Here is a 22,344-nt window from a genome sequence, read left to right on the forward strand (position 1 = left end):
ATTGTTTACATCTATCCTTAAAGAAACAATCCTATCTAAGGAAGATTTTGTGCCTGAAACTAGCCTTTGCCTCTTTACACATACTTAAAAAGACTTGCCTGTATTTAAGAGGAAAACAAATGCAGGGTTCACATTGTTACAAGTGACCAGAAAGATGTCCTTGGGGAAGGAAGGTGAAGATGTTATGCTGGGGGGGAGCAAGACTCTCACTGCAGTAAAATGTATGTTTGCTGTATAATAAACAGGGAAGGAGCTGCTGGGTGCTTGACAGGACTGTCAGGGGCATAACTGCAGTTTCCAAACCACTGAAATTTCTGTGCTGCTGAATTGTGCTTTGGTTTTTACCAGACTTGTTTATGGAGCTGGTGGAGCCAGTGCTGTACTAACTGTTTGGAATAGAGGCAAGGCAGGCGTCGTTTGGAGGTGTGAATGTCTGAGGTATTACTCTTCTGTAGTGTGTTTTCCAGAAAACACCATTTCTGCCAGATGTTGGAGCAATTCTGTCTTAGAACAACCGTGGCAGCTGTTGAGGCACAGTGGAGCACACTATCCTCCAAGAAAATGCAACTTCCATCTAAATTTCCTCCCTCAGACATGTCAGACATTTGTTATTGTTTGCTGATTCTCAGATTGCTTTCCTGTTCCTTTGTGAAGCTATTGTATGACAGATTTTTCTTGTCTGGTTGCTTTCTATTTACTATAAAGAAACCCACAGGCAGATATCTGGGAATTAGTATTCTTTGAAACCAGCATAGTCAGTTGTAGAATTATCAGTGCTTATGTTTTGTAAAATTGATTCTAAGATAACTTCAAGCACTTCTGATTTTTTTTTTTTTTTAAACCACAGTGTGGTTTTTGAATAACAAAATACTTGGGTTCACTGACTCACTTTTTCCAATGCATTTCAAATAAAAAGTTATATTTGGATCAGGATGAAAGGAATTAGTTGAAAGGCATTATTTAAAAGGCATTTTTTAAAATCATCTTTGCTTGTCAGCATAAAACTAGTGTTATTTTCTACGTGGAAGTAGAAAACTGCAGATTTGTGGTTTGGATCACAGCCTCTGTATAGTATTGTTGAAAAGGTTGTAATAAATTTGCGTCTGAAATACATTGGAGATGAGAAATTCACTGCATGCTTCTGAAAGCCCTTTCATTTTCCAGGGACAGGTGACTATACATGCAAAATTTGACAAAGATATTTACCTCCCAAAGGATGCTGAGTTTTACTTTGTTTACGATGGATCCCTGAAGAGGCATGTAATGTTTGCAGAGCGAGTTAGTGACAGTGCTCTTCGGTCTATTGTTCCAGGTGAGTGTTAGCTACTGTTCACATTTTTGCTCTCTTTGCTGTGCCCTACATCCATGTCAAAGCTGGGCACAACTGGATGATTTGGTACAACTCTGGTTTATGGCTCTGTAATGGAGGAAATGCAGGAATTGAATGATGGTCTTTAAGGATCCAGGCTGAGTTTGGCTGACCATAGGTGTTCCTGCCTTTCATAGCAATGAACCGTGATACCAGCACAGTATCAGGTGTAGACAGTGTTACTGGGCTTGCGCAGTTGGGTGTGCATTAAAGTGCAGTCTTAAAGGATGGCATAATTTTCAGTGTGAATGAATTCTGTTCCACGACTGTTCGTCTCCAGGCATCCTAATGCCTCAAAAGCAATGTTTTTGTCTGAGCCTTCCCTTGGTGAAGCAACCAGCCCAGCTTCCAAGGTCCTCGTGGTGGAGGCATGAGGTGCTTGGAGCTCTGCTGGAGCTATACTCAGTACAGAGGTGTCAGTGAAACTGTTCCAGTGGTGCCTTGCTGCAAACGGGGGGATTTATTTTGCCTCTCAGCTGGCTCTCTGCCTTGGCGTTTTTCCCCTTATGGATGTAACCCCGGTTGTCGTCTTTATTGTGTGCTTTGTGACCTTTCCATTTGTGTGAGTAGGTGGCTATAGACATGGTGTACCTGTGCAATAGGATCTGCTTGTTATTTTTTCTTGTTTTCTAAATGGGATTTAGAGTCTGAAAATAACTACTGAGTATAAAAAGGGAGTTTGCTGCTGTTACATAGTGGCTCCTTTGATCCTGTGAATGATAAATGATTGTCGGATTACAACTGGAGAAAATGCAATGCTAGGCTTATTCCAGGACAGCAAAGTTTTGTGGGTTTTTGATTTTTTTTTTTTTTTTTAAGAGGCCTGAAAAGACACTGTTAAATGATTGCTTCTGAGCAATGAATAAGAACAGGAGGCTGCAAGTAACACTTAATCCTCTGCCTGTTCCCAGCAGATGCCATTAACAGATGAAAATCAAGTGTGAGGTTAATATAGTCCTGCTGATCTTAGTGCTGTTTCATAGTGGCCAAATTAAACATAAGGGAATGTAGAGCACTTTAAAAACAACTGCAGATGTGGTAAGTACATGCTTCCTTCTGCAGTTGCTAGATTGCATATATACTTGTAGTCGTTAAGGGATATTTTTGGGAATTTAGATTTGCACCCATAGTATGTCATGATTAGCAATCCTGTGAGAGTTACAGCTTGCATTTCTTAGATACATGATAACCACCCTCGCTTAGATCTCAAAGTAGGAGGAGGAATGCACAAGGTGCTTAAGAGGTTTGAGAGACAAACTACCTTGGACTTTGAGGGTCCCAACTATAAGTTTGAGAGTTGATACAGCACTTAGTCAAGTCTGCTGGAAGCATGAATCATGCATTAGTTAAAAGCTTCTAGGTTTTGGCCTACATGGAGACGCCAAGTAGGTACAAAATGGGTGTTAAATAGATACATTATTCAGAGTTTGTGCTGCAGGTCACTGTGCCACTCTTGTAATGAGTATCTCATTTTTCGTAGTTCTTATCCAAGAACCTTCAAGTTTTTGATTTGTGGGATTTCATATTGATATAGTTATCTCTTCTTTCCATTGTTGTTAAAGAGCCTTCACCTAGAAAGACTGTTCTTGATTTAAGTATGTCAGTATAACTGGGAGGACTGGCAATTCACAGTCTAGTCAAGTCCAAGTTCATCACCAGAAATGGTTGGTGGATGCCCTACAACAAATAGATGTGATTAGAGGAAAGAATGAAATAATGCTGGATAAGTAGTCACAGCTCTTAGAGGCAGGGGGGAATGAGGAAAAACTGCTGTATTTTCTGAACATAGGAATTGTTAGTGAATAATCTGCATTATAATTACAGGTCATGGATGCCAAGAAGCAGTTGCTGTCTCTGTGTTAATGTACACAAGGGGATACTCACCTGTGGTCCTCGGCAGCTGTCCCGTCAATTACAGGGAGAATCTGTCTTGCAAATTGTCTCACTTTCTGGTTGATCATGCAGAATGTGTCACTGCCGCTAGTCATGAGCTGTTGCTGGATAAATTTGGGCTAAGGACAAAAGATCTGCAGTCCCTTGATAACGATTTGATGATGGCTGTTGCTTATGAAGAGTTGCCATCGACTTGGAACATCCTTGGAAGCTGCTCAGAAGGTGGTAAAGTTTGATTTTCAGTTGGAAAACTTTTAACAGTGGTTTCGCTCACAGTTCAGAGCAGGGTGTCTCATCATTTTATCCCAGGTTCTCAACTCTAGTATTTTATTTTGTGGTTAAGATGAAAAATTGCTCAAATCTGAGAGGGGCAGTGAGCAATTTGGTTTGTGCCCAGAGGTTTAAAAAGGATAATAATGGTTATTGTAACTTAGTCTCTCCAGAAGCTTTTTGTGCCTTGACTCAGTGTAAATGCAGTTCTTTTATTTATAAATAGACCCTGCCTTTTCAAGAATAAAGAGCTGTTTTAAAAAAGCAAGGATTGTAGAGGTGAGATATTGCCACCATGTTTCCAACCAAGTGAGATATTTTAATTACACAAGACAAAAAGGAGATGGTCATAAAACAGAAGAAAGTGTTACTGTAGGCAGTGATGTACAGAGTTAATACAGTTTTTAGCACAGTTCTGTCAGTCTGTTTATGCTTTAAGACTATAACCATTCTTTGGGGAGAGTATCATTAAGCAAGCTTTGTGGCTTTTATTTTATTGTAGAGGAAGTGGGATAGAAATATACATGAAACTTTACATTAGGCCATGCTGTTGAAAATTCTGTAACAAGATCAAGTGAAATTTTCCTGGTTTCAGGTTTGACTGCAAACAGAAAACTGTAGTTAAGTTTTGCTGAATAGTATAATTTTTTTTGCAGACCCACCTGATTTATAGCTGAGGTTGGAAACTCTTTAAACTTGATGGCTTTGTATGTTTTTCATTGAAAATTTGGTACTTTTGGCTGTTTTTCTTTTAGCACTTTAAATTGCTAAAAGCTGGAGGACAGGCAGTTTCCATGTGAGCCAAACTGAAAGAGAGATTCATGCAAGCTTCTGGGAAGTAAAAGCACAGCACTTAGCCCGTTTCTTTGGGTGAGGGCTTTTTTCCCTTCTTAAATCTTTCTAATTCTTAATGACAGCTTGAAATCTGCTACTGCCTTCTTCAGGAGAAGGATGGGTTTTGTCTGTCTGTTGTAAACAGCTCTTTCAAGAGATGTAAAAACAAATACCATGTCTCATTCAAATATTGGCTAGACAGGAGAGAAAAAAGAAAAGGCTGTTACTTGATTCATTTTGATGTGTAGTAAATATTTGTTCATGTTATTCAGCTGCTGGAATGGCTGTTGGATCTTAGCAATGAAGATCTTGATTCAAAGTCTGAAGAAATCAACTATAATTTTGTTCACAGACTTGGCTTCACCAAAACCAGTTGAAGCCCAATGCAGAAGCATCAGCAGGATAACAATGGTACTGAGAGATGATTGGGCAAATCATCTAGCTGGGTACCTACTTGCTTGAAACATGGGGGAGTTTATGCTGGGTGTATTGTGGGCTCAGAGATTTGGAGATCAGCTCAGCTGGCACCAGACTGCTATGCAAACAGGAAAATTCTTAAGTTTTAGTCATGCTAATTGTTAATTTTCATATGTGCTGCAACATTTGTGTGGAAAAGAGTATGTTGCCCTCATGATACTTTTATAGGACTGGTATTTTTTATGTTTCTATGTCTTTTCCAGTCTTTGTTCACTTTTCAGATTTAAATATTATACATAAACAAAATTTGAATACAGCGAAAAAGCAGGGGTGTGTGCTGCAGTTACTGTGCAAAGTCTCTGTGAAGGTTTGAAATGTTATACAAGCATGCCTCATTAGAGATTGCCTCATAGGCACTGTTGCACTGAAGAGGTGACATCTCCCTTTGTGCCCCAGTTATTGCTCTTAAATGAAGCTGTGCTCTTTCCTTGTTTCTGAATAAAACAAAACCTGGGGGGCTCGTAGCCACAGCAAGGAGCTCTCAGTGCAGTGCAGTCCTGCCTCAGCAGTGCTTACTGGCCACCCTTGTTGAGTGTGGAGCTGCTGAAAACTTTCTGTACAACTTGGCCTTCAGCCTAAAGGAAGTCAGGCATTTCCTTTGTCTCTCTCTGGGGTCCAGCTTGGGCTGGGCCTGACATATATTTTGGTACCCTCTAAGCAGTTTGTGTAATTTTTTTGGCTCCTGTATCCTTCTCTCTCCTTTCTGAAAATATAGTTTTAATTCTTCTTTCATACAGCTTTATTTATTTGATTCTTCTTTCTACAGCCATGTTCTTTCACCCGATTCTGAGAAGCACTGACTCTTGTTGCTTCCTCATGCTGTCCCCATCACTGTGTTTTTGTCCCCAGAGCCAAGAAGCCAAGCATAGTTGAGGGAGCCCTGTGCATGCAGGTGAGGGAGAGGGAAGGACAAGTGGGGGGATCAGGGCAGGAGAGCTTCAGATCTCAGCACAGTTGAGGAGTTGATTAATCATCTTCTACCATGAGGTGATCAGGAGTTGTCCCAGCACTCCATTTCTTCCCCATGTTCCGAAAGATCAAAATGGGTGGGAAAGAGAGACTTTATAAGGATTTAGAAAGGGGGTGAGACTTTCTTTCCCTAGCTGCTGTACCTGCAACTCTTTGCCCCAAAGGTCTGATGGTGTCATGATGTGTGGCTTTTTTGTATTGGTGTTGTGAAAGATGTGGGTGCTATCATCCTTCACTAGTTAGGACCTCATATTTGTGAGATTCTGTCAGTTTTCAGAGCTCCTGGGCTATTTGTACTGGAAAAAATGTGCTTGTGTGTGACACATGGCTGGAGAAAATTATTGCACCATCTGGTGTTTTGGACCTCATTCATTTTTATGAGGATTTAGAGACGTATGGGTTGATGGAAAGATAGAAGAATAATTCTTTCATAGGAGTTTTCATATTCAGAAGTGTTTGTGTTTCCTTTATAAAGTATAAAAAGGATTGGATAAAGAGAGCCTGGATTGTCTAGGGAGCCTTGCAACTAATTCAGGAATTTAGTGCAGTTGCACAGGTCAGGACTTGTTAGCCACATTGTTTAAAAGCTCAATAGAAGAAACAGGAAAGCATGAACCTTTCAGTAATCTTCACTTGTAGTAAGGGCCTGTGTGACAACCATGTCAGAGGCTGCTTACTTACACAAACTGGTGGATTTTGAGATCACCTGGCCCACAGGCAGTTTGCTGCTAGAGGAAGCTGGGGACCTAACCGAGGTGCTATGCTCACACATTTATTTGCTGGTGGGTTTGAAGAAAGGGGAAGGAGGGTTAGTGAGGAGGGAGAGAGAGAAGCTAATTTTCTTTTTGATTGCACCTTATAAAGGATATTTCCCTTTTGAAAATTGTATTATCTGATTTATGTATTAAATTGTATCCCATCAGTATTGAATAATAAGCAAATAACTTGTTAGAGCTGCTTTAAAAAAAGAATCATTTTCTGCCAACATTTTTTTTGGGTTACTAAGAAAAAGAAGAAAGATGGAGTGGTTTAATGTGGAAAAGAAAAATGCTTCCAAGTAACCTTTCCTCCCTTAGTACCATCAAGTTAGGGCAGTGTTTTAGGAGTGTCAGCCCCCAAGGACCGTCAGACATAGGTTTTGCATCTGCACTGCAACTTTTTTGTCCTTGACACACTTATTACTTTCCTTGGCTGTCAGAGAGGAAGCAGGAGCTCCAGAGCCATGTGCCTTGCGCACAGGAGGCTGAGGGCATTTCTGTTTCTGGTTGTTTTAGGGGCATTGCTGGGAGTGTGAGTGCAGGTTGTCTGGGTGATTTAACTATGCTGGTAATCAAACAAGAACGTTGGCTGCTGGCTTTGCCACTATTTAGTTATTTTCAAGAGAAAGAGTGCTCTTTTAGGTTTAAAGCTATCAGTAGAAGCAATAAAATTATGACCTGAATTAGGAAAATTAGGTGTGGATTATAGGGAAGTATCCATACTTGTTTAATTCCCTTTCATGAAGAAGGAGAATTTTCACTTTATTTCATAAGTGCTTCATAATTCTTTACTAGGGTTAGGTCTTGTGGCATGAACTGAAGTACTCAACCTTGCTGCTTTATAGTCTGCCTTTAGGGAGCACTCTTAACATTTTCTGTGTCAAATTTTGACTTTGCTGCCCTCTCCCTGCCCTTTTCTTTGTAAATCCTGGTGCTGTTTCCACTTGGTGTTAAACACATTCCTACTAAGCTGCACCAGTTCAAGCCTGGCTGATGCAGGTTGTATTTTTGATCTAAATTGAATACTGTCTCTATCTTTTCCTCAGTAGGAATTTTCGGTTTCTTTTTTTCCTACAGAAGGAAAGGGAGATGATGGCAAAGTCTGTGTTCCCTTTCATGGAATTAGGAAAACACTGAGAACAGCAGATAAGTATTTCTAGTTATGGTAAGATTTGTGAGGAGAGGTAATATTTTTTTGGTCAGACAGTTCAGGAGGTTAGAGAAACAGACAAATCTTTGGCCCTGTAGGAGTTTGCTGCTTTGAAACTGCATGGGACAGAGGAAAAACAGTAAAGTCAAGTGAAACTCCACCTGACAGTGTAGGTGGTAGCACCATCCACAGCCTTTACTGAATGGGGCTAGTGGATGGGAGGCTTCTGAAGCATTCCTGATGCTAAAACTGCTGCAAGACTCCTTACAGTCCACCCCTGAGATGGGGTTTAACCTTCCCCCCTTTCCTAGTCTTCTCAAGCAGCCTTGATGCCAGCCTGTGGGTGTTGATGAAGGTCTGATGAATAGGGGAACTAATTAAAGAAAAGGGGGATGTGCCAGATATGAAGTAAATGGAAAGGGGAGATACCATCACAGCCGTGCCCTCTGATGGGTTATGTACCTGACTTTGTGCATCACAGTCACTGTCTATTCACAAAACCACTTGTGTGTGTTTTTGCAGCAGTGAGGTGCACTGAAGACAGCTTTATAAACAATCTCATAACTAATGGAAAAATGAAAAAATGAATAGCAGTGTGTGAAAATATGAAGCCAGGAAAAACTGGAATTTCTCAGCCAGTTTTGATGTCTCCCTTGCTTTTCAAGTCACAAGTCTTGTGGTTTTTAGTCTTCTTCCAGGAAATGAATGAGATTCATAGCCCAGAAAGGGCTTAGTCATTTCTGTCAGAGAGAAATATTTGTTTATTGTTTTGGACACAGGAAAGGATTCAGGTGCAAGGAAGAACAAAAGGATTCATTTAATGTTTAAAACAGACTGTGTTTGGCTTAGCTCTGTGTAAGTCAAACGGAGTGTTCGGGCTGGAAAATCAGGATGCGATGCTAAACAATGTCCTGATAGTGCGTATCTTTTACAGCACCACTTGCCTCGCAGTAGCTGACCCTGTATGAATCAGACGTCTTTCAGATCTTAGGAACTGTCGGTTTTTTGTCTTGATGGAAATGGTGTTTTATACCATCTAAATATGAATATGTTGAAGAAGCCTTATGTTTTCCTTTTCCCTGTCTTCTTCCTGTTTGCCACTGAATGCAGTTGAATTAATGATGTTTTTTCACATTTTTTAAATTCTTGATGGTTTTCTTTTTGTCTTTTTTTTTTTTTTCCTTGTTTTCCAACCCATTGTGCCACATTTGAAATCTACCTTGAGGGAAGGGGGAAGGAAAGTGAAAAGTGTGGGAAAATGACATTTGTTCTGTCACGGTGAAAAGCTCTTAAGAGGAGGTTGGTGGGCTGAATATTGTTCTTAAAAGTGCTCAAGATGAGTTTTTTCAGAATGTTAGCTTTCTTTTCACTGCAAATATTTTCTTCTTAGGGTGTCTATTTAAATAGCAGTCGTTATGTCTTTTTTTTTTTTTTTTTTATGTTGCACAATTTGGATGGAGGGGGTCCCTAGCAGTGGCTTGGTCCTACCCTCTGCTAGCTTTGAAGTTGGATCAATTTTGAGCACCTGCAAGGATAGACAGTTTGTAACCTATCATCTGAGTGACGTGTCCCAGTGTTCAGCCAGACTTCCGGTGAAAAATACTTTTCTTCTATTGAAAGAGCATATTTACTTTTACATTTATCCTTTCAACTTTACAATTTGTATTTCAGATTTTAGTATCATGAAGTTATTAGTATTTGCTTTATGTCATCAGCTTCTGCTTAATCCTGGGCAAGCCAGGTGGGAGTAGTAAAAGGATAGTGGTGCAGCAAACACAGTCTGTAGAGGTGAAGGATGGGGAGGAATGTGAGTTGCTGTTTCTAACGAAGTACATCAGGGGTGAAAACAGCTGGTCGAGCTTCCTAGTAGTTCTGCTACCACGTGCATTCAAGCTAGCCATGAACAAATTTAGCTTAAGCTTACATGGAGGTTGTTAGGTCAGGCAGGTAGAACTTTGTTACTAGAATATTCAGGGTGAGAGAATAGAAATTATTGTTGTAGATGGTGTTGAAGACCACAAAGATTAATTACTGTTTATTAGTTCTTTCTAGAACTAGGTTCTTTTGGAACAGACTTACTCATACTGCATTGTTTTTAAGATTTAGCCACCAGAAGAGTAACTTTATTTGCTGCAGTGCCCGAGCAGAGGGAAAGCTATGCTTCTTGCTAAGGGCCCCCTTTTTGCCGAGTGGAAAAGTCCTGATCTCGCCTACCCCAGGGCAAGTTTATCTGGCTTTTTTTACAGTGTTACAATATACATTGAAACCCAGTGGCCCCCGGGCAAAGTTTTAATCAGAGGATGGAGTTCAGATGAAAGTTTGTCTTTTTGTTTCTGCGTTTTTAATCTGAGGGTTGGGGTGTGGTTAGTATGTAATCAGATACTTAGTGTGCTTAATACTGGTTGATATATTTGCATGTGTTTTAATTAGATGGATTTACATGCTGGCTGCTTATTAACACTGTATATAATAAAATTGGTGTAGTTGGAAGCATCTCAAGAAAGTACTTGGGTGTCTAAAGAAGGACTTCAAGCAGAATTTAAGTACTCCAGACTAAGGAGCAATTTTGAAAGCTCATTTTTTAGTGAGCATTTTAACCTGGAAATGCATAGTGTTTGCTCAAGGCCTATGTTTTGGACATGCTCATTTCCTGGACATCTAGACTTGAACTTCCGGGTGTACACATAAATATGCCAGACAAGTGAGTGCTGGTGCCTGATGTCTGGTGATGCTCTGCCAGGGTCCACATAGTGGCATAGCCTTGAGTTTCCTACAGTCCTTGTTGGGGAGACTTTCTTAAGTATAGAAATAGCACTGGGACTAGTGCAAAGCACATATGATGCTATCAGTCTCTGGGGAAGAAAAATAGAAACACAGAAAGGGAAGACATTGGCACACATGTTTGTACTGTATCTGGTTAGGGCATTCTCCAAGCAGATGAGACACACAGGCTCCCAGCATTTTTATTATCCTGCTTCCATATTCCTTATGTGCTGACTTTACCCAGCCACTCACTCACTGTGTGGGTTCTGTTCTTGTGAAACTGCATCTGGTGTACTGCATCCAGCTCTAGGATTCCCAGCACAAGAAAGGCATGGACGTTTTGCAGCAGGTCCAGGGGAGGGTCACAGAAATTATCAGTGGGCTGTGACATTTGTCCTATGAGACTGAAGAAGGGAAGGCACTGGGGAGACCTTATTGAAGCCTTTCAATATGTAAAGGAGGCTTATAAGAAACATGGAGACAGATGCTTACCAGGGCCTGTAGCAACAGAACAAGGGGCAACAGTTTTAAACTGGAAGAGGCTATATTTAGATTTACTACAAGGAAGGAATTTTTTATGATGAGGGTGGTGGGACACTGAAACAGGTTGCCCAGAGAAATTGTGGGTGTCTCATTGCTGAAAGTGTTCAAAGTCATGTTGATGGAGCTTTGGGCAAGCTGATATAGTGAAAGATGTCACTGCCCATGGCAGGGGGGTTGGACTAGATGATCTTTAAACGTCCCTTCTGACCCAGGTAATTCTATGGTTCTGTGTTGCTGTTTAGCAAAGCAGTTCTACAAATGCTTGAGTTGGATTCAGTGGACATGAAGGTTGTATGTGCTTGAAGACTTTGAAACGCATATGCCATTTCACTTGATAGATATGTAAACACTGTAATTCATACTAATGTTGGTAACTAAAATGCAGCAATGATCACTGCCTCTGAAGACCAAAACTAGAAATATTTTGCAGACCTTTGAGGGAAAAAAAACATAGTTCATTACTTTCCTCTATGGCCTAGGAACCCGCAGCAGATCCTGTGTCCAACTGGATGCGTTTTGGCCTAGAATCTGAAATGGGGAGACAAAGAAAAAAATCTGTTGCCCAAAACCTGGGAGGATTAAGTATTGCATGGACATGATAATGCACTAGATCACATTTTGGCTAGCCACAAGTAAGAGGAAAGTCTGAAGATGACTTTATTTTATAAAGTAATGATGTTGCATTTTACAAGTGTGTTCTAGAAATACTTAGGTACATACTGTAAATATGTTTAGTGATATTCTGGTATAAAGAATTCCCCCTGCATCTTGTTAATGTGTCTGCTTCTGTTAGAACTGCAGTGAAACAGGTTTCAGATGCTACATGCAGGTTTGCTGGCTGTTACAGTGTTGGAGTCTTGTGTTCTGAAGCTCCCTTTTACTCTGATCTGGAATTTATTTCATTTACTGAAGGAAGCTTTACCTGTTTTTTCCTGGATTTGATGCTGTTGAAAGTTTTAATTCCACTTGAAGTGGAAAGGTAGAAGTCTGGATGGGTTGCCACCGAATAGTCGGGGCAAAAACTCATCACCAGTGGAGATTATGCAGTAATTTTTCCCTGTGAAGTGGTCGAGCAAGTTCTTAGGTTCCTTGCCATTCTGGCTTTATGAGATAAGAGAGCTAGCTTTTTTTAGTAGTACAACATTTCAAGTCCAGTGTTTTCAAAGGAGAATAATGATTCCCCCCCCTAAAGACAGCATTCCAAAAGGTCCACCTCTGGGAAAGTCAACTCTCCTGTTAATAAGATGTCCAGAGAGAACATACTCAACTGAGGTGACAAGCAACCTTTTGCTATGTAAAAGGAAGCTGTGAAAGGAAAGGAAAGATGTGGGTCGTATGCCTGTTTTGGATGGGACAAGAAGCAGCAAGCTTATATTGGGAAAGGGTGAGCTAAGTTAGGCATTTGAAGTCTTTGTAACTGAAAGGATAAAATTATCCCTTATGTAGATTGCCTGTGAAGTTTGTGAAAGCCTCTTGTATTTGGAAAGTTTTTAGGACAGATGAGACAAACATCTGTCAGGAGCTATTCAAGTTGAACCAATCGTGTTAAGGCAAGGAATGGATGAGAGACCTCTTGAGGACTCTTCAAGGTTGGTTTTTCGTTTTTTGTTTTTTTTTTTTTTTTTATGATTCTATAAAATAAATATTCCTGACACTTTCAGAGGAAGTATTTAAACTGAATAAGAGTCAGCCATGAGCCACTGTATTTGTGTGTGACTACACGATACCTTTGCTCTGTGCGTGTTTCTGAAAAACTCTTGTATTAGCTTTTGGCTATGTAACTGATTTTTCTGCTGTAGGACTGCTTTCCATCAGACAGTTTTATCTTGTAAGTATTGATGCAGAGAGGAAATCTGACAGCAGTTTGCTATTGATTTTAACTGTATTTACACAAATGAGTGTATGTACCTATGTATGCTTAGGTGCTTTGCTTTTCCTTTGCCATTGGAGCGCATAAGTTTTAATAATGTGTTCTGAACTGGTTGGGTAGCAGGGAAGAAAGAGTGTGTTGAATCAGGATGATAAATTTCACTGGAAACCTAATAGGTTTCAGCCAGTTGTTCTAAGAGCTGTAGAGTAACTGCCCTTAAATACTTGACCTTTGTGAATGTACCCTTACATTTAACCTCATACCAAAATGTCAGCCTAAGGAACAGGTTAAGTGGCTCTTGATCTTAATTTTATTTATTGCCTTTAAATTGCAGAGGCTTTGTGTTTGAGAATACATGTAGACAGATAAACCCATCTTTGAATAAAAGCCAAGGAAGGGCTTGCGTAGAGAATCAGCATCTAGTGACCAACTTATTGTTGTGTACTCATTTATTTTAAGCTTCATCCCATTGAGCTTGATGATTATGTGCTAAAAAGTGAAGAGGAAGAACTGGCAGGTGAGGTCACCTTTCTAAAAAGGGAGACACAAGAATTATCCTGTATATTTTACCCACATGATTGTCAGCTTATGGCTTGCTATACTGCTAAGGGTCTCTTGCAATGATGCCTTGAAAAATCATCCCCTGCCTCCTTTATTTAAGTTTTTTTTTTTTAATTTTGATACTTGGCCATGCTGCCAGATGTTTTATGTTGCTGAGGCAATGCAAAGCAGCTGCAAAATTGCCTGAAATATACTGGGACATGTATTGTGCTGAATGTTGTACTACATGCAGGGAAAGAGAGAAATGCTGAGATTATCTAATTAGAATCATAGAATCATAGAATAGTTAGGGTTGGAAAGGACCTTAAGATCATCTAGTTCCAATCCCCCTGCCATAGCAGGGAAACCTCACACGAAACTGTCCTGGGTTCAGCAGTAGCAGTCATTTTTCTCCTTCTTGGTAGCTGGTGCAGTGCAGTGTTTTGACTTTCAGCTCAGGAACAGAGCTGATAGTGATGTTTGGGTTTGGTCAAGGACTTTGTGAGCCTCATGCTCTGCTAGGGAGGAGGGGAAGCCAGGAGGAAGCTGAGACAGGACACCTGACCCAAACTGACCAAAGAGGTATTCCATACCACAGCACGTCATGCCCAGGATGTAACTGGGAGTTACCCGGAAGGGCTGGGAGACTGCAGGGTTGGAGGAGGTATTGGTCGGTGCCTGGTTCTGTTGAGGGGGGCGAGTTATCGGTTGGCTGATGGTGAGGTGATGTATTCTCTTCCCTTGTTATTTCCTTTATCATTGTTATTATTGGTGGTAGCAGTAGTGATTTGTGTTATACCTTAGTTACTAAACTGTTCTTATCTCAACCTGTGGGAGTTGCATTCTTTTCAATTTTCCTCTCCGTCCCTCCGGTCATAGGGGGAGGAAAAGAAGGGGGGGAGTGACTGAACGAGTTACCTGACTAGTTAAACCATGACAAAAACCATCTCACCCAACCTGGCCTTGAACACCACCAGGGATGGAGCATTCACAATGTCCCTGGGCAACCTATTCCAGTGCCTCACCACCCTAACAGGAAAGAATTTCCTCTTTATATCCAATCTAAACTTCCCCTGTTTAAGTTTTAACCCCTTACCCCTTGTCCTGTCACTACAGTCCCTAATGAAGAGTCCCTCCCCAGCATCCCTGTACCCCGCCTTCAGATACTGGAAGGCTGCTATGAGATCTCCACGCAGCCTTCTCTTCTCCAGGCTGAACAGCCCCAACTTTCTCAGCCTATCTTCATACGGGAGGTGCTGCAGTCCCCTGATCATCCTCATGGCCCTTCTCTGGACTTGTTGCAACAGTTCCATCTCCTTTTTCTGTTGAGGACACCAGAACTGTACACAATACTCCAGGTGAGGTCTCACAAGAGCAGAGTAGAGAGGCAGGGTCACCTCCTTTGACCTGCTGGTCACGCTCCTTTTGATGCAGCCCAGGATACGGTTGGTTCTCAGGGCTGCAAGCGCACACTGCAGCCAGCTCATGTTCATTTTCTCATCAACCAACACCCCCAAGTCCTTCTCCTCAGGGCTGTTCTGAATCTCTTCTCCGCCCAACCTGTAGCTGTGCCTGGGCTTGCTCCGACCCAGGTGTAGGACCTTGCACTTGGCATGGTTAAACTTCATAAGGTTGGCATCAGCCCACCTCACAAGCATGTCAAGGTCCCTCTGGATGGAATTCCTTCCCTCCAGCTTATCGACTGAACCACACAGCTTGGTGTCATCGGCAAACTTGCTGAGGGCGCACTCAATCCCACTGTCCATGTCAGCGACAAAGATGTTGATCAAGACCGGTCCCAACACCGATCCCTGAGGGACACCACTCGTTACTGGTCTCCAGCCGGACATTGAGCCATTGACCACAACTCTTTGTGTGCGGCCATTCAGCCAGTTCTTTATCCACCGAGTGGTCCATCCATTAAATTGATGTCTCTCCAATTTAGAGACAAGGATGTCGTGTGGGACAGTGTTGAACACTTTGCACAAGTCCAGGTAGATGTCATCAACTGCTCTACCCCTGTCCATCAGTTCTGTAGCCCCATCATAGAAGGCCACCAAATTGATCAGGCAGGATTTCCCCTTAGTGAAGCCATGCTGGCTGTCACCAAGCACCTTGTTGTTTTTCATGTGCCTTAGCATGCCTTCCAGGAGAATCTGCTCCAAGATTTTGCCAGGTACAGAGGTGAGACTGACTGGTCTGTGATTCCCCGGGTCATCCATTTTCCCCTTCTTGAAAATGGGGGTTATATTTCCCTTTTTCCAGTCATTGGGAACTTCACCTGACTGCCATGATTTCTCAAATATGATGGACAGTGGCTTAGCAACTTCATTCACCAGCTCCTTCAGGACCCGTGGATGGATTTCATCAGGATCCATGGACTAGTGCACGTTCAGGTTCTTAAGACAGTCTCGAACCAGATCCTGTCCAAGGTCTTCATTCTCCCAGTCCCTGCATCTGTCTTCCAAGACTTGGGTGGTGCAGTCAGAGCCTTTGCCAGTGAAGACCGAGGCAGAGAAGTCATTCAGAACCTCAGCCTTCTCCAAATCCTGTTTAGCCAGTTCTCCTGAGACCTTCCTGAGGGGGTCTGCGTTGTCCCTAGTCTGTTTTTTATTTGCTACGTATCTGTAGAATCCCTTCCTGTTATCCTTAACATCCCTAGCCAAGTTTAATTCTAACTGGGCCATTGCTTTCCTAACCTGGTCCCTAGCTTCCCGTACAACATCCCTGTACTCTTCCCATGCCACCTGTCCTTGCTTCCACCTTTTATAAGCCTCTTTTTTCCTTTGAATTTTCCTCAGCAGCTCCTTGTCTATCCAAGGAGGTCTCCTGGCCCTCCTGCTGCACTTCCTTCTGGTTGGGATGCAACACCCCTGAGCTTGTAGCAGGTGATCCTTGAATATCAACCAAGAGTCTTGGGCCCCCCTGCCTTCTAGGGCTGTATCCCATGGGACCTTCCTAAGCATGTTAAAATTCAAACTGTTTTCTGCACATGGGTGAATCCCAAGCACGAATACAGCCTGGGCTGAGACTGAATTGAGAGCAGCCTTGTGAAGGACTTGGGGGTGTTGGTTGATGGCAGCTCAACATGACCCAGCAGTGTGTGCTCACAGCCCAGAAAGCCAGTGTACACTGGGCTGCAGCAAAAAGAGCGTGACCAACAGGTCGAGGGAGGGGATCCTGCCCCTCTACTCTGCCCTCATGAGACCCCACCTGCAGTTTTGCATCCAGCTATGGGGCTGCCAACACAAGAGGGACCTGCTCAAGTCCAGAGGAGGGCTACAGATAAGATCAGAGGGATGGAGCACCTCTCCTATGAAGACAGGTTGAGAGAGTTGGGCTTGTTCATCCTGGAGAAGAGAAGGCCCAGGGAAGACTTTAGAGCAGACTTTCCAGTACCTAAAGGAGCCCTACAGGACATCTGGAGAGGGACTTTTTACAAGGGCATGTAAGTACAGGACAAGGAGTAATGACTTGAAACAGAGGGTAGATTTAGATTACATATTAGGAGGAAATTCTTCACTATGAGGGTGGTGAGATGCAGGAACAGGTTGCCCAGAGAAGTTTTGACTTCCCCATCCCTGGAAGTGGTCAAGGCCAGGCTGGATAGGGCTTTGAGAAACCTGGTTGAGTAGAAGGTGTCCCTGTCTGAGGTATGTTTGAACTAGGTGATCTTTAAGGTTCCTTCCAACCAAACTATTCTATGATTCTGTGATTCTTTGATGAAATTAGATGGCATTTGGATATCGTAGTTTAGCTCCATAGGTGGAATTTAACTCTGTTGATTTTATTGGAAGATGTATTCCACCAAAGTACTTTTGTAGGTCTGAGCCTGAGCTGTAATATTTCTGCAGAGGATAACAAGTTGTTTTTTTTTGATGCGTCCTACCCAAGAAAATGCTGGAGTTTGTTACACATGATTTTGTTTGTTTGTTGTGTTTTCTCAGAGCCTAAACATAAAGAAACTCTTCTCCACCTTGTGATGAAATTGGGCTTGGTTAAGCTTTCCCAGTTCTTAGCAGCCCAGCCTGGAGGGTCATCAGCATTAGCATTACCTAATGATGATGGAGCAACACCATTAGATTTGGCTTTACAAAATGGACACTCTGAACTTGTAAAGGTCTTCACAAAGTGAGTATAACGGTTTGCCACTTCCCCTAAAAAACTCCTATCAGTTAAGCGATGTTGAGGAGTACTGGTGTTAATGAGAATTGATTATTTTGTGTTGGTTTCTGTTGCTTTTTGCCTTTATTACCATTTTAAGTGGTAAACTATTTGCAGTTGAAGAAATTTTATGTTTTGCATCCTTCATTACATTTGCAAGTCAATTAATAGTCAGTTATGTGACAGAGGACCAGCTGCACCATCAGCACTGTTTGTTGTGGCTGAATCCTGACACATTACCAAAAAGTAAGGACACCCATTAAAACACATGTGGACAAATATTTATTTTTATAAATATATGTAAACAGAACCACAGGACCTTACTTTCACAGAAATTCAGCATACTTTGTGACCTGTGTAGAGCTTGGGTATGGATGGATAAGAGATGGATGGATATCGTATCCATATGGGTGGATAGGCTGCAGCAAACCCAGTGCTGCGGCTATGACTATTTTGCCAGAGAGCTGCCACACTGATAAATGACTTGAAGTAATTTCTGGAACATTTAAATTGTCTGGAGTTTCGTATATATGGACCTGAGGAGCTGTGTGGGGTATATGTGTGTATCTTGGAGTATGAAATGTTCAGCATCAGTTGCCCCTTCTCACTGTCGGCTTTTATTTGTAAATAGAAATATGCAAGAACTGGGTTACATTTTTATTTGGTATGTGGCTCTTTTGGTTCTGGCTCCATGCAGCTTTATACTTTATGTGAGACTTAACCTGTACTTCAGTTTGAGAAAAACCTCTTGAACACTCGTACAGTACATTATGTTCTTGTATGTTATCCTAATGAATGTCTCATTCTTTGTAACATACAGACAGTGCTGTGCTCTCTTGAGATACTTTATGTTCTTCACAGTTGTGGGATAAAAAACCTGCTAGCTGCCAGTTGTGTCCTACTGCTATATATGGCAAGGTTAACACGAAAAGGTACTATTGCTAATTTAGGAGAAATAGGTGTTGTCAAGGCTTGCTTTTGTGGCTTATTTTACTAATGAGTAACCATCTAGTGCTGACAATTATTTCCTGCTGATGGCTAGAAGGAGCTGTGTGTTCTTAGGCCTGAACAGAGTAACTGGTAAGTATTGTTTGCCCAGCTGTGTTTTTGGTGGGTGTTTCAGATTTTCTGCCTCTGTTTTTTGCAGCAGGTACATTGAGATCCTGTTGGGATGTGTCAAAGACGAGACAGAACCTTGCTGTGGCTGTGCTTTCATTCTATCTGTGCGCAGAGCATCTGCTTTGGTTTAAATTGTATGTTGTTCCAGTTTCCAGGGCAGTCACTCGCTTGACATTTCAAGAGCGGAGATCAGTGAGGGTGCTTGTATGCAGTTTATTCATTCATCAGGAGCTCTGACACTGACGTTTAGCCACACCACACAGCACTTGCTGGAGTCGGACATTAAGCTCTTCAGAAAATACTTCTGGGACAGACCTCTTCTTTACCAGGTAAATACCTGTGTAGCTCAGGGGATTGTCCGGAGATTTTATTCAGTAATTTCCAACTATAGACTGTTTAGGCAGGATTTATTTTTCTTGAGTAGCCTATCAGTTTAAGCTGCCTCTGTCACTAATGGCCAGCGTAATCACAGGATTACTGTTGTGGGCTTCTACTTTGTGTAAGTGTAGCACACTGTGTGTGTGAAGTTGGAGGATAAGAGCTGTTGAGCACTTTATCAAAGCCTCCTTTACCTCCCAGGTTGTTTGTGAATCAGTGCGGACTCTACAGTGAACCTTTCCTGCAGTCTGTATGTCTTTAATTGCATTGCCATTGTATTCACATTGGTACTTTGAAATATATAATTTAATTCTGTTCTTTTGTCTAATAGTGTAATGCCTGGAAGCCTTTATCAAGAGCCAACCCCACTGTATCATTTACAGCAGAAATACAGAGTGCAGGCTTTTGCTACAGAGTTTACTTATGGCTTAGAAGGTCTTATTTTACTGTAAGGTATCTAGAGCACTGCTGTGGTATTCTTCAGGATGCCTCTCAATTTCTGTGAAGAGGAAAACACTTGAAATCACATGAGCTTTAATAACAGTGCAGGTGCTCACTTACGGTTTTAGATTGATAATACATGACTATATAAAATTAGTGAAATAAAACCACACTAAAAATAGGCTTTTTTTTTTTTTTTCCTGGTCTTAAAATCTTTTACTTTCCATGCTTAAGTTATGCTTTCATACTTGGATGCTGATTTTCCTTGGGTTGTCTTTATTGCATTCTGTATGGTTTTGGTTGTTTTTTTTTTAGTTTAGAGTGTGATCCATGTGTTATCTTTAACACAAAAACTTAAGGTGTGATGTATTATATAGACCTTATGTATAATCTTGTGTATCTACACTGCCAAGATTTTGATTTGTTCAAATACAGAGAAGTTCTTCTGTGTTTGTAGCTTGCAGAATACCTGCCGTTTGTGTGTAGCTTTTCCATGGAAACAATACTAAATTCAATAGCAAACCCAAGTCTGTAATAAAGAATGCATTGTTATTTGTATCATTGACTCTTTCTTGCACTCATCAAATCCTTGTTCTTTTTTCAGTCTTTGAAATAGCAAGAGAAAGTGTGGTGTGGTAGATGTTTGCAGGGCTCTCAGAGACAAAGATTGTTTAAAGGCTTCAAAATTCTTTTCTTGGTGTTTTCAGGAAAAAGCTACTACCTTTCACGTGTGGGTTTGCCTTTTGCTTATTCCTCTACTTGCAGCAGTCTAGATCCTCCATTGTGGAGACCTGTCCAGTGTGAATATCACACTATTTTTAATAAAGCAGAAATAAGCCAGAATAATTGGGAATATCACATGGTTTAGTTCATTTCCCATAATCAGAGATCATCCTGAATTGATGATATGTGGGGGGATGATCAAAGTGTCACGTTTAGACTGGGGGGATGATCAAAGTGTCACGTTTAGTGTATGTATTACGTGCAAAGGGTAAGGTAAAATTGTTTTTTTTCTTGGACTTGCAGCCCTTACTTGGATACAAAGCATAAGATAGCATTAGAAATTTCATGATACATAGTCTTTTTAAAATAGAGGTAGAATTTATTGCTGTACTGGAGTATTCAACAGCAGACTAAGACTGTACATCTAGTTTATTGTATCTTGAGACTGCACAAATGACCACATTGCTATTTTAGGCTTGCATCAGACATGGACTAAAGAGAAGGGATTTGTCTCAGTTATGGTGGCATGCAGCACTGTATTTGTATGCGTCAGTGCATGACCTAGGGATCAGCACAAACTGTTTTTGCATTTATTCATGCAAAAAAATCCCAATCTTTCTCAAATACGTTTTTTAGTCCCTGCTCTGTGGGTTCTTAGTCCCTTAACCAATCCTTATAAGTCTAATGAGTAATGGAAAAGTTAAACAACTTGTCAGTAGGATAGTTACCCATACGGGAGCCATGCTCTCACTGGAGACCTGCAGGGGCTCTGCAGTTTAAAAAGTGTAGACCCACAGGTTTTGTGGCTGTGCTAGGCAATACAGAGGAGAGATTTTTGGAGATGATGAGGAAGAGTGTGGAATTGCTTGAGCTCTGTGGAACCTCCTTGGGACAGAAACTGCAGTGGTGGTAGCAGCACCCATCAGCGAGGTTGCATGGTTCATCATGCACCTCTAGCAAAGCCCTAAGCAGCATGTGGAGGTGATCCATTTGACTGTCTCTGTTGCTGGAGACAGCACAGGCAGTGCAGGGGAGAGGCACTCTGTGAGAGGAAAAGAAATCCGGGAGTAATGGACACATGTGAAATAGTGTCAGGGTATTAAAAAAAATAAAAAAGGCTGAACCAGGATAATCATCCAAAATGATCAAGATAACTTATGATAGTGTCAGTAATTTTGTTGCCTGGTGGTGGGCAGACATAGTTGCCCTGGAAGCAGTTGATTTATTTCTGCCTGGCAGGTATAGGAGTAGGAAGCAGTCTGACACACAAACAGAGGAGCAGTGAAAAATGTAATTATCCCCACTGAGGTGGGGGTTATAGCTCGCTTGACTGCTTTCAAATCAGTTTGGCTGCAATATTCTGCCTAGAGTCATCCTTCACTTTCATACTCAGGTTACCATGCCTCTTTTCCATTTGTTGCTCTGGTAGATGGCAAATACACAGCCGCCTGACTAGAAGGAAAAAACTAAAAGCAAGCAGAGTTGTAGATGAAACTACTCAAAAGGAGACATTCTCTCCTCCACACCCTTTGCTTATATTCTTTGAAGGTGCTAAAATAAGGCATTAGATCTTAGCCCCCTCTTCCTCTTGAGCAGGAGTCATTAGTCAGTGTGTTTATCTGAGTGAGGGGGTCAGCCCAGCCAGGGGCCACGGATGCAGAGAGGGAGCAGCTCCTGGATTCCAAATGGGTTTACCACGTAGTTAGTGTTTAGTCCTGGTTTAGGTTCTTTGTATTGCCCACCCATCAAAATTTCTTGCTTTATAGAGATGCTCTCAAGGTTAACCAGACTTCTCAACAGAGCTGTTACGCAAAGCTGCTGTGCTGCTGTTATAGAGAAGGAGGTTATAAACAATGCATTGTAAATGTTAAATCTTATCCTTTGGCTTCCTTGTGTATTGTAACCAGGAGGTAATTTCTCATCTGCAATTAAAAATATTTTACCAGTTTCCCTCTTGAGGAATTGCTACTGGTTTCCTTTGGAGGGTAACCGATAAAATACTCTGTGAAATCTCTCTCAGTCATTTTAGTATTGCTTATAACGTATTTGTTTGCTAGTCTTTGATACTGTTTTTGAGTTTTCA

General features: G+C 41.5%; 1 protein-coding gene across 3 annotated transcripts in view; it reads left to right on the forward strand.

Moving 5' to 3' along the window:
* ARHGEF28 (Rho guanine nucleotide exchange factor 28) overlaps positions 1 to 22,344 on the forward strand; it is a 125,821-nt gene that overhangs the window by 26,762 nt on the left and 76,715 nt on the right. For 2 of the 3 annotated variants that reach the window (XM_057406122.1, XM_057406123.1), the window contains exons 3-6: positions 1,165 to 1,312; positions 3,194 to 3,487; positions 17,384 to 17,567; positions 18,868 to 19,048. In XM_057406122.1, coding sequence (XP_057262105.1) covers positions 1,165 to 1,312; positions 3,194 to 3,487; positions 17,384 to 17,567; positions 18,868 to 19,048 — 807 coding nt within the window. The remainder of the gene's footprint in view (positions 1 to 1,164; positions 1,313 to 3,193; positions 3,488 to 17,383; positions 17,568 to 18,867; positions 19,049 to 22,344) is intronic. The other variant, XM_057406124.1, reaches the window with a different exon arrangement.

Source organism: Pezoporus wallicus, unplaced genomic scaffold (genome assembly GCF_028554395.1).
Source record: "Pezoporus wallicus isolate ANWC-B61680 ecotype Strahan unplaced genomic scaffold, APGP_CSIRO_Pwel_v1 contig_7506, whole genome shotgun sequence".
Taxonomy (NCBI): domain Eukaryota; kingdom Metazoa; phylum Chordata; class Aves; order Psittaciformes; family Psittacidae; genus Pezoporus; species Pezoporus wallicus.